General features: G+C 46.9%; 1 protein-coding gene across 1 annotated transcript in view; it reads left to right on the top strand.

Annotated features, from left to right (window-relative positions):
• Window positions 1-5,070: 5,070 nt before the first annotated feature.
• The window catches only part of Pstpip2 (proline-serine-threonine phosphatase interacting protein 2), an 86,536-nt gene continuing 79,870 nt past the window's right edge, over window positions 5,071-11,736 (top strand). Inside the window, exon 1 of the mRNA XM_028783208.1 lies at window positions 5,071-5,249. Coding sequence (XP_028639041.1) covers window positions 5,217-5,249 — 33 coding nt within the window. The 5' untranslated portion in view covers window positions 5,071-5,216. The remainder of the gene's footprint in view (window positions 5,250-11,736) is intronic.

Below are 11,736 nucleotides of genomic sequence, written 5' to 3' on the forward strand. Positions count from 1 at the left end.
AACTCACAGTGGCTTCCCTGTGGATTTCCGTCTCTCTCTTCTGTTCCTCTTTGCTCACTGGCTCTAGGGTAAGCAGGTTTCAGCACCAGAAAAAGCTTTGAACACAGACCTGCAGGAGGTTAAGTGAATCTCAGGAAAGTAGCCATCTGCTAACTAGCCAATAATCATGGAAGCAATAAGAAAAGTAAAATTTCCAGCTGCATTTCAGCCTAGAGTACAGTTAGTTGCCTGCAGTTTACTGAGACAGACTCCAAACCACAGGGTTCTTAAATTCCTACTCGGAGAAACTGCAAAACGGTGTTTATTGTTTTGAGTTACTGGGTTTTTTATTTATTGTTTTCTTCCTGAGGCCAAGTGTTCATGTGTCATCCAGGTTGGTCTTGAACTTTCAGCAATTCTCCTGCCTCAGCTGGATTACAGACATGCACTTCCAGGCTTTACTTTTTAGAAATCGAAGTCACCTATTCTGCAGCAATAGGCAAACAGAGGCTGGCAGGTGGAGGAGGGGTGGTTTGGTTTTGAAGTCATCTAATGCTTGGAACTAGAAGACAGCCTAGACTGGCCCAAGGGGAAGAACTTCTGACCAGAAAAACTTTACAGAGGACACAGAGAGCTGAGGCTTCATAAGCATGATAAGCGGGCTCTGAAAGCTCTGACGAAATGAAACTCAATTCAGTTGAATCAACTAATATTGAGAATTCATAATGTGCCAGGGAGTTCTAGGCCATGAAATGGGGGTAAGGTGTGTGCAGGGCAGATGGCAAATTGACTAGAAAAATAGGTCTTTTCCTCCCTTTTCACAAAGGGCAAAGAGTATCCACAATATACCAGAGAGTGAGAAACAGACGTGCCAAACTTCATCCAGCGCTTAGAAAGTCATGATTAAAGCTCAGATGACTGAAGCCACATGGGGAAGAATCCTCACGTTCTCAGGGGTGATGAATAGTACCAGTGTTTGTGAACGGGCTGAGGCAGAGGCTCCCGGCATACCACTGAGTACAGACTTCCAAGACCTTTCTGGAAAACAACCAGACTCAGTACTTTGAGAACCTTAGCAACATTAATTTATTTGACCTGCAATTCCTTTACTAGTAATTCTTTTAAAGCCGGGTGGTGGTGGCACATGCCTTGAATCCCAGCACTTGGGAGGCAGAGGCAGGCGGATTTCTGAGTTCAAGGCCAGCCTGGTCTACAGAGTGAGTTCCAGGACAGCCAGGACTACACAGAGAAACCCTGTCTCAAAAAACCAAAAAAAACCAAAAAAAAGTAATTCTTTAAAAATCCTTATATAAAAGATGTTCATCACAGTAATAATTCCAAAATAAAAAGTGCTGGGTATTCACAGGGCTGGAAATCATACGAGAATTTAAATGTTACTGAAGAGTTTTGAAAAGATTTTGGTTTTCAGTGAACTCAAAGGGTAGAAATTCAAAGCTGTAAAATTTACACAATGACCAGCAGGTCTGTCTTCCTTCTGTGTCAGTTGGCCCTCTTCTCTTGCCTCAGAGAGGACCACTCAAAATGTAGCTTTATTCTTTGATCACCTGCAGAAAGAGTAACATGTGCTTCATCCTGCATTTCTCCCATTTAGGAGTGTATTTGATGACTCCTCATTTTCTTTTCCCTTTGTGCACAGGACTTCTTTGAATGGATATACCACAATATATTGAACTAATTCCCCACAGATAGGTATATTTTAAAATTTCCCCCAAATAGCTACTGTACTATATGCAACTATATACATCTTCCACTTAGTGTATGTGAGAATGTGTTTAGATTCCGAGACCTTTTGACATGTGACTGTACAGTGAAAAGGCAGCACATTTTGTATTTGAGTGACACAGCTGTGTGTCTCTTTAAAGGGATTTTCAGTTTTCACATGCAGGAAGCAACAACGTATGGTATCATTTTTTTTTTGTTAAGAAAAAAGTGTGTTTCATAACTTCAGAAGCCTTTGTGAAATAAAGTTAATTTAAAAAAAGAAAAAACTCCCAGCACTTGGGAGGCAGAGGCAGGTGGATTTCTGAGTTCAAGGCCAGCCTGGTCTACAGAGTGAGAGTTCCTGGAGAGCTAGGACTACACAGAGAAACCCTGTCTCGAAAAAACCAAAACAAACAAACAAACAAAAACAAAACAAAAAAAGAACTTGTATACAGTTTGAACTTAGCCATGAGAGACTTGTCTCGAAAAACCAAAAAAAAAGGAGAAAGAGAGACCGAAAGAAAGTAAGAAAGAAAGAAAGAGAGAGTGCTGTAATATTCACAGTAGCTATCATGAATAATCCAGTTCCTGTTTCGTCATGGCATAATTTCTGTGGCAGTATTTAAGTTTGTTAGCAAAAATTTACCAAGTTTCTCATAGACCCGTAGATACAGCGCACATTTAACTTGTCTTTTTAACACAGTACTTGCCTGGGTGATGCGTCTTAAAACATTTGAGTGGGGGCTGGAGAGAGGGCTTAGTACTTAAGAGTACTTGCTTGCTCTTCCAGAGGACGGACTTTCATCCAGCATCTATGTGTTGTGATTCACAACTACCTGTAACTTCAGCTCCAGGGGATCCTATACCCTTGTTGGCCTCCATGAGTATCTGTATACATAAATTCAGTATTTTTTAAGATCCACAAACCCCACAGGCTGCCTGGCTGGGTAAAGTGCTTTTTTACCAAATATGAAGACATGAGCTGGATCACCAGTTGTCCTTTGGCCATCACACATGAAGTGTCATACACAAAGTCTTCACCGTTACCAAACACACACATGGTAGAGAAATAAGTAAATAGACAACCAGATGTAATAAACAACAGTAACAAAAAACACATTGGAGAACATTTTCTGGGGCACCTGAACAGCCACGTTCAATTTTTCAATTGTACCACCAGGGGGTGGAAGAGAGCTAAAATTCAGAGACCTTAGAGGCATGCATCAGAAAACCTAGTGCACTGTAGCATGAGGGCCTTGTTGGGACTGATTTAAAAGTAATATACACATTACAATTATAATATACAAATAAATATAATTAATTAAAATACAATTAAATATAAGCCAGCCATAGTGGTACACTCTTATCCCAGAACTTGAGAGGCAGAGGCAGACAGATCTCTGTGAGTTTGAGGTCAGCTTGGTATACATAGTGATTTCCAGGACAGCCAGAGTTACATAGTAAGATTCTGTCTTGAAAAAAAAAACAAAACTAGAAAAAAATTAAAATATAGATAATGAGAATTGTATGTAAGATATTTGTCACAGACTTCCTGATGACTATGGTGGCATGTGCCTATAATTCCAGCAAGTTTGCATATGGAGGCAGGAGAGTGGTTAATTCAAGACCTTGCCTTGGCTACAGAGTGAGTTCAAGGCTGTCATGGGTAACTTAGTAAGATCCTGTCTCAAATACAAGCAAGCAAGCAAGCAACAAAAATCTTCAGCAAACAACACTAGGACAGGGGACCTGGTTAAATGTCCAGTACTAAAGAGAGGAGAGGAGAGGAGAGGGGAGGGGAGGGGAGGGGCAAAGAGAGAGAGAGAGAGAGAGAGAGAGAGAGAGAGAGAGAGAGAGAGAGAGAATATGAATTAAAACTTATGTGCTCAACGCTCTGGCTTCCTGTAGTTCTCAGAGTCATCTGTAGTCCGCCCACACCTGGAAAGCAGCCGCTCTTTCCCATCCTGGTACATACCTTGGCTTCTGCTGCTCCTTGCAGGTGTAGCCAGGCTTCCCTGCTTTGAGTCTAATCTCATGATTTTTTTGATTATTTGATTTCTTTTTATTATTATTTTGTGTGTATGGGTGTTTTGCAGGCATGTATGTCTGTGCACCACCTGCATGCCCTTGTTAGCAAAGCATACTAAGTGCGTGTCAGAGTCCTTGGATCTGGAGTTAGGGATTGCTGTTAGCCGCCATGTGGCTGCTGGGAATTGAACCCAAGTCCTCTGGAATATCAGCCAGTGCCCCTAAGCTCAGTGAAGAACCCGGTAGATGAATGCATGACCTTGGAGAGTAACAGGGCCGGAGGCTCTCTCAGCCCTGTCGTTACAGATGACCTTACTGGTAGAACTTGGAGGTAGAGTTACGGAGCAGAACCTTTGTGAGTTTCTTCTAACCATCCCACGATTGTCATGTTCTGTGCCCGGATCTAACTAGAACCTGCTGCAGAGGCGAATGCTTGCTTTGGTACGACGGGCTCGATGTCAGTCTTGACAACTTAACCTTCATTCTCTTTCCCATGAGCATTTCTTACCCAGAAGGACATTGGCCATTAGGAAGGACAGACTTCTAGCTTTGGTCTCTTCATCTCCTAAATAAGTGTTGATCTGGGCAATCTTTCAGCTCTCTGAGTTTCAGGCTGGGTGCTGGGCACTGGGCGCTGGGCCCACAGAATAGAGAAATACTTTGTATTACCAAGCAAGGAAGAGTCTGATGTGCGCTGAGGTCCTCTTTGGTTTGTCTGCTTATGAGGAAAGACCTCCCGCAGTAGCCTAGGCTGAGTTTGAACTCCAAGTTCCTCAGTCTCAGCTTACTCAGGTCTGGCATTACAGATGTGAGCCTCCGTTTTCTTCTGTTGGTTCTATCTTAGGAGAGTTAGAGCCTAGAGGGAGCAGAAAGCAGCCTGGCTTTTACTGTTGGGTAGGAATGATGGTGAAGAGAACTGAGTTCAGGTTCAGATATGCAGAGTTAACAGGAATGCATTTTAATTGGCATTTTAGATTAAAACCTGCAGTCCCCTCCGGGGCGATGCGTGCGTTCCATTCCTTGTAGCATCAGCACCTTAGGCGAAGGCTCTGGTTCCTATGATTTAAGCGTCTCCCAAGGTTTTGAGAGGGTCTGGTGGGAAGACCCCAAGAGTGGGCTACGGGAGGGAGAAGGACCGGTTCTGTCAGTAGTTCAAAAGTCCCGCAGGCAGGGGTTCGGACTGGCTGCCCCCCCCCCCAACTCCCGCAGGACTGCCGGACCGGCCCCGCCCTAGGGCCAGGGCGGGTGGCCCTCTGCAGGTGCGCGGCGCGGGCGGGGCGCGGGGCGGGCGCAATCGGGCGTGGTTTAGGACCCGGGGCGGCTTCCCGGAGCGACAGTGGAACTCCGAAGTTGCGCCGGACCTTGGCCCTGACAGTCGGAGCTTCCAGCGCGATCCGGCCGTCCTCCCGCTGTCCTCCCTCTGTCCGCCGTCCTCAGCCGCCCTCCGTCCTCCGCTCCCAGCCCTCCGCTCCCAATCCAGCGTCGGCATGACGGGCTCGCTGTTCAAGGGGAACTTCTGGGTAAGTCAGCACGGCGCAGGGCGGCCGGGAGCGCACGCGGGAGCGAGCCCTGGGGCTGCGCCTCTAACCCGAGAGTCTGCTCCGGGGACCGCGCTGGGCCGGGAGCGCGCACTCCCGGGAACACCTGGGCCCTGACGTCACCCCTGGTTCTCACGCCTGAAAACTGAAGCCCAAAAGGAGGAGGGTCCCAGCCCGCGGGTGCCCCAAGCCCTGGGCGAAACGGAATGGGGCGTGTGTGCAGTCACTGTGGGGTTCTCGGCCCGAGCTTTGCCCTTCCTTGGCAGCACCGCTTTCTGATCTCCTTTCTGGCACAGAGCAAGACCAGCACGCGCATGTGAGACCCGGGAGCTGTTGCTGCCGTAGTGGTGCAGGTCCTAGGTGACAGGTCTTCTCTTACCTTTCACTTAGACACCCTTTTCATATTCCCATTACCCTGCTGCTACCCACCCTCCAAGAGTCCGTTTCCTCCTGAACTCGGAGGGAAACCTTCCTTTAAGTCAAGGCAAGAAGCTGTCCACCAGAGAGCTGACTTTTTCCAGGACCCTGCTTGTCCCCCGTTTAGCTTCGGAGCAGCCTACCACACTACTCTCCTACTGTGACCCCAGCGGCAGTTAGAGCCTATCACCTCCCATTCTCTTGTGGTTTTGAGATCCTTCTGGGTCACTGACCATAAGGCAAAGGGCTGGTGTAGCATTACAGCAAGGGTTAGTAACCTTACACTTGGTCCTCTTAGGAGACCTGGGAAATCTTCACACTTTTTACACTGTGGAGAAAAGGACAGACCTTTAGGTAGTTCATAGTAGAGTGGTTATTTTGGGGGCTAATGACAGAGGTACAGAGGCTTAAGAGGCTAGTGTGTTTGCACCATCCGAGGTGTATCTGGTTCTGAAGCAAGCTCAATTAAGTGTCAAGGAAAAGACTGGTGTTGCCCTTCGGCTCTGGATATCTTAGTCTGAGTTAAAAATCCAGCACCCGTCTCCACTGATCCCAGTACCCAGCAATACGAGCCAGGCTTTCTTTCCTTTCCCTCCAACTTTCCTAAAATAATAATAATAATAATGACCCAGAGCTGGAAGTGTTGGTGACTCACACCTGAAATCCCAGCGCTGGGGAGGCTGAACCATCATCTTAAGCCATTGGCAGCCCCAGATGTCCCACCTACGCTCTGGCAGGAGTGAGTGGTCATGAGGGGGGGCAGAATGGAGGCTGAGTTGAGACCTATGGTGAGGGTCAGCACGGCTGCTTCTGCTGGTGAGTTTCCGGTCTACTCTCAAAAGTTGCCTGAGATCCCAGAAACTGTACAAGTGCCCTGTCCAGCTCCACAGTGCCAGCAGGTGTTCCATTCAAATAAGGAGAAGGACTGCATTGTCTATTGTGCAGATTGTTACGTTCTTTTTAAATGCTTTCCCCTGCATTACTCCAGCATACCTCCCAGTTGCCCTCCGAGGGAGCTGACTCACAATGGTATTTTACTGATGAGGAAACCGGCAGGGAGTTAAGCAACATTTTCAAGGCCTTGGAGCTGACAAATAGTGGCCCAGAGCTCTGCATGAACTAAAAGCTCACCCAAGTATCTCCGGTAGGGTGGCATGGAGTGAGCACACCCCGAGTGAACACGGCTGTATTGCTCTTTCCCAGTGCCTGCAGTGGGTGTGGGATGTGTTGAGCCATCCTGTGACTGTTTGCTGGAGTCTCCTTTCTGCTTCAGCTTGGGTCAGGAGCTCTTGGAGGGCAGACATGATTTTCCCACCAGCTGGGTCCATAGCACCAGCTATAGTACTTGGATTGGGGATCCCTAGGTCCAGGTAGATAAGATGTGGGGGTGGGGGCAGGAGATAAGACACAGGATCTGGGAGAAAGGGGCAGAGGAAGCTGTTGGAAAAGAAAGGCCACTCATATTTAAGTAGCCATGCTTTTAGGAGGTAGGGGAAAGTCTTTTGACTGAGTTGAAGCTTGTTACAGTGACAATGAGGGATGAAAACATTGTGACTGAATGAAGCAAAATGACTTTGAAAGCATAAGCACTGGTTTCCTGGGTTGAATAAACTTGTATGAAATACTTTCTGTATGTGAAGTGCTCTAGTAAGTCTGGCTTTAGCTGGGGTTAACTAAACCTTTGCAGGCTTCGCTGGAACATGAACATCTCCTGAGGAAGGGGAATTGAGAGGGGAAGTTTTGACCTTAGGTGCTCGACTTCAAGAACATAGAAGAGGGCTGGCTGCCACAGCACATGTCTGAGGCAGAGGGATTACGAATTCAAGACAAGTTGGGCTATATAGCTGGACTTTGTCTTGAAAACTAGAACAAAGACTATCGAGGGGTGGGGGGGGGGTTGGGGGATGGGGAATAGTTAGCAGGTGCCAAGGAAGCTGGACCAGGGGAGCCTGTTCTAGGGTGGAGACCATGGAGTGGGAAAGGAGGCAGATACAGAAACCACAGAGATAAGAGATAGATCACAGGCCAGGGAAGTCAACTGAGGGTCACCAGCAGAAGGAAGGAGAGGGACCTCGAGCTGGCTTTGGAAGGGGAACTGGAGAATCAGGGGGCGTGTCCTGAAATAGGAAGTTAGCAGGAGGAACTGCCAAGTGGAGGCAGAAGGAGGACGGAAAAGTGACAGTTGACAATATTTAGTCAGGTGTTGTACCTGCAGAGAGCTGTTAAGTACAAAGCTCCCCTCTGCCTCAGGCCCCACCCCAGGCTCCAGGCTAGGCTGATGGGTATGAGGACTTCCTGCCAGAGGAGCCTTTTCCAGGGGAATGCAAAGGGTGCCAGCCTGCAGGGTTTGGAAGCATTCTGATATCTTCACCATTGCAAACATATCGGCGAGTACTTTAATGTCAGCTGGGCAACAGCTACTGGCTGGTGGAGATGGCTCTGTTTCTTTGGAGAGGGTGTCCTGGGGAGACTGAAGGGAACAGCATGAAATACAAGAGTGTCATCAGCTGTCAGTGTGGCCTCTGAGGTGAACACACCTTTTCTGGTGGTGAACACACCCTCTCTGGCGTGGTGACTTTGTCCAGGGTGCTTAAGGCCCTCAAACTTCTGTTTTCCAATGGATAATAGTAGAGACAATGTTTCTCTCTTCCATAAGATTAAATTATAGGGTTTAACATGGTAACTGGTAACTTGTATTTGTTAGCTGTTGTTGCTATTGGCATAGGTGACAAAGAAAGTTAGGGACAATTACTCCCGAGGAAAGATAAAGAGGTAAAGTGTAAGAGGAAGCCCCAAGAAGGGGTAGGGTGGCTCAGTGGTAAAAGCACCTGCTGTGAAGCTGAGGGATCTGAACTCAATAACCTGGATCTGTGTGACAGAAGGACAGAACCAGCACCCACATGGTGACCTCTGACCTCTACATATGTGCTGTGACATGCTTGCCCTGTCTCCAAGGAGGAAAAAAAAAGTTAAAGAAAAGAAGCACTTGCTGGGCTTTGGTGGTGCACGCCTTTAATCCCAGTACTCAGGAGGCAGAAGCAGGCAGATCTCTGAGATCCAGGCTAACCTGGTCTATAGAAGTGAGTTCCAGGACAGCCAGGGCTACACAGAGATAGCCCATCTTGAAAAACTGGGGTGGCGGTGGTGAAGGAAGCAGCAGTAGGAGTACTGGATGAATGCCTGCATTTAAGATGGAGGAGGGGAACAGAGAAGGAGGTAGTGTCCAAAGGAGATAGCCAGGCAAGAGCCATCACAGGCGCCAGAGAGGAGCATGCTGATGTTGGGAGGCTCGTGATCCAGTGAAGTGCTGGCTCTGAAAATGTAGCCAGCACACACTGGAAGGAATCTTATTAAAATGTACTATGAAAATATTTATTTAAAGGAACCCGTTGAGCTAGTGAGCTGGTGTGTGTGGGGTGGGGTGGGGTGGGGTGGGGGGAGTACAGACACTTGCCATCAAGACTCATGACCTGAGTTTGATCTCTGAATCCCATGGTAGAGGAGAGAACTGACTCCTAAAAGTTATCCTCTATTTTCCACAAGTGAATTGTGGCATGCCTGCATGCCCCCCAATAAAATAAGTGTAAAACACACACACAAATAACTAAATAAGAGAACCTTTTGGTGGATCTGCTTTTTAAGGAACTAGTATTTCAAAGTGTGTGTGTGTGTGTGATTTTATTTATTTTATGTATATGAGTACACTGTTGCCGTCTTCAAGACACAACAGAAGAGGGCATCAGATCCCATTGCAGATGGTTGTGAGCCACCATGTGGTTGCTGGGAATTGAACTCAGTACCTCTGGAAGAACAGTCAGTGCTCTTAACTACTGAGCCATCTCTCCAGCCCCTCAAAAGTGTATCTTAAGATTTATATGAGTATACAAGTGCCCTCCCTGCATGTATGTATAAGCACCATGTGCATGCACTTCCCTGGGAGATTCGAAGATGATGTTGGACCCTCTGAAACCAGCCTTATGGATCGTTGTGAGTGCTGGGCACTGAGCCTGGATCTTCAAGAGTAGCGGTTGCTCTGAAAAGTTGAGCCGTATCTCTAGCCCCATAATCAAAATAGTTTTAAAAATAGGAAGTCAGCCACAGTGGTTCATGGCTATAATCTCAGCTGTTAGGAGGCTGAGGCAGGAGGACTACTTTGAATTTCAGGTCATGTCTAGTCTATATTATTAATTCTGACTCATTTTAAGCTACAGAACTGAGATCCAAAGAACACAACAGAACTGCCGGGGACCAGCCCTGATGAGGTTTGCTTTACTATCTGTGTACTCTCCTTCATACTCGTGCCTGCTCCTGACAAGTCGGTAAGGCAGTGCTGTGTGATTTATCTTGGTTAATCTTGATGGTTCTCATCAGAACGAGACAATAACCAGGGATATGGTTTTCAGAGCTCTGGGGATTAGCTGAGCCTCGGTGAAGGAAAAGTCTTCAGCATACTTGAAAGACAATGGTCTTCAGCTGTGGGTGTACTCAGACAAAAGTGTCTTTCAGCTGTGGGCACACACAGGCGACTGTAGAACCAATTCCAGGAGAGACAGGTGGAAGTGACACCCTTCCACCCTAGGGGATTTCCAGGAGCCTCATTTGAGAATGAGGTCCAGCCTGGGCCTGAACGGCTTTCCTGGGCCGAAGGCTCTGGAGTCCAGAATAGCTTTCCAGCCACTGTGAGCAACCTACACTTGCCAGAGGTAGAGCCCCTCACTCTACCTGGAGATTGTCTAGAGGAAGTTTTGGGAACTTCCTAATTAGCTCATTATCTAGCTGTTAGCCTACAGCTGTTCATGCAGTGTCTGGCTTTCTCAGGATTGTGTGCATACAGCCTTTTCTCCTTTCCTTCCTTCTTTCCTGATTCTTTCTTTCTTTCTTTCTTTCTTTCTTTCTTTCTTTCTTTCTTTCTTTAATACAGAGGGGGGAAAAGCTATACCATCCACTGCTGACTCCATGTGGTAGTTTGCACAACATTTAGGATATTTCTCTAATTTGTTGTTAGTTTTGAGCAAGTGTCTCAAATTATAATCCTGCCTTGGCTTTCCTGAGTTCTAGAATTACCAGAGCATGCCTCGGCACCAGTCCTAATTTCTTTTTAGTTTTTTTTTTAAACTTTTATGTTTTGCCTGGGTTAATGTTTTAGCTGGCCTGTGTAGATCTTGGCTGCAAGACCTGGGATCTGAGGACCTGAAGGAATGGGGTGAACTACAGTCTAATGCTGCAGACAACCTTACTTCAGTTTCAGTGTGCCTTTATAAAGCAGAGTATAACAAAGCAAGGAATGAACCAAGGAAGGCTGTTTGAGCTCAGGAAAACATGATCAGCAGAACATGTAAATAAATGCCAGTCAGCACATACTAAATGTTAACAGAGCAGCCCATTCCCAGAAACTTTCTCAGGACAGACCAGTTTAAACACAATTGTCTGGATGTACAAGAGATCACATCTGGGCAAGCATGAAAGCAAGGCAGAGGCTATATCCAGATTCAGAGAGCGTGGACCAGATTGGGGTCTACGTTCTGACATCCAACAAGAATAAATATGTCTTATGAATGTAAATGTTTGTCACAGGAGATATGAAGTCACGTCCAAGAACAATCCAGGGAACTAAATGCCCCTGAGGTAAAAGGCCATCCGCCTTTTCCCCTGGACCTTCTTTCACAGTTCCCCAAGGCATTGCTCATTGTGCGCCATTCTTTTGACCATGTTTTGACAGCTTGCGTGTCACGTATGTGTATGTACTGTGTGCATGCTTGGTACCCTCAGAGGTCAGAAGAAGGTGTCGGAAGGGCTGGAACTGCAGTTACAGATGGTTGTGAGTGCCATGTGGGTGCAGCCATCACTGCTGGGGCAGTGAGTGGCCTTAACCGATGAGCTGCCTCTCCAGTTCCCAGCTCTGAGGTGTAAATATTTTCTCTTGGGCCTGGTGCTCAGAGAGACCACGAGAGCTTGTCTATTTTGTTTTTTTGCTTAAGGCAAAGATCAGGAGAGTCATTGGCAAGTGACTGCTCTCTGGCTTATTTTTTTCCAGAGCAGCTAGAAAAAAAAA

This window comes from Grammomys surdaster, unplaced genomic scaffold (genome assembly GCF_004785775.1).
Source record: "Grammomys surdaster isolate TR1022 unplaced genomic scaffold, NIH_TR_1.0 1036, whole genome shotgun sequence".
NCBI classification, from domain to species: Eukaryota; Metazoa; Chordata; class Mammalia; order Rodentia; family Muridae; genus Grammomys; species Grammomys surdaster.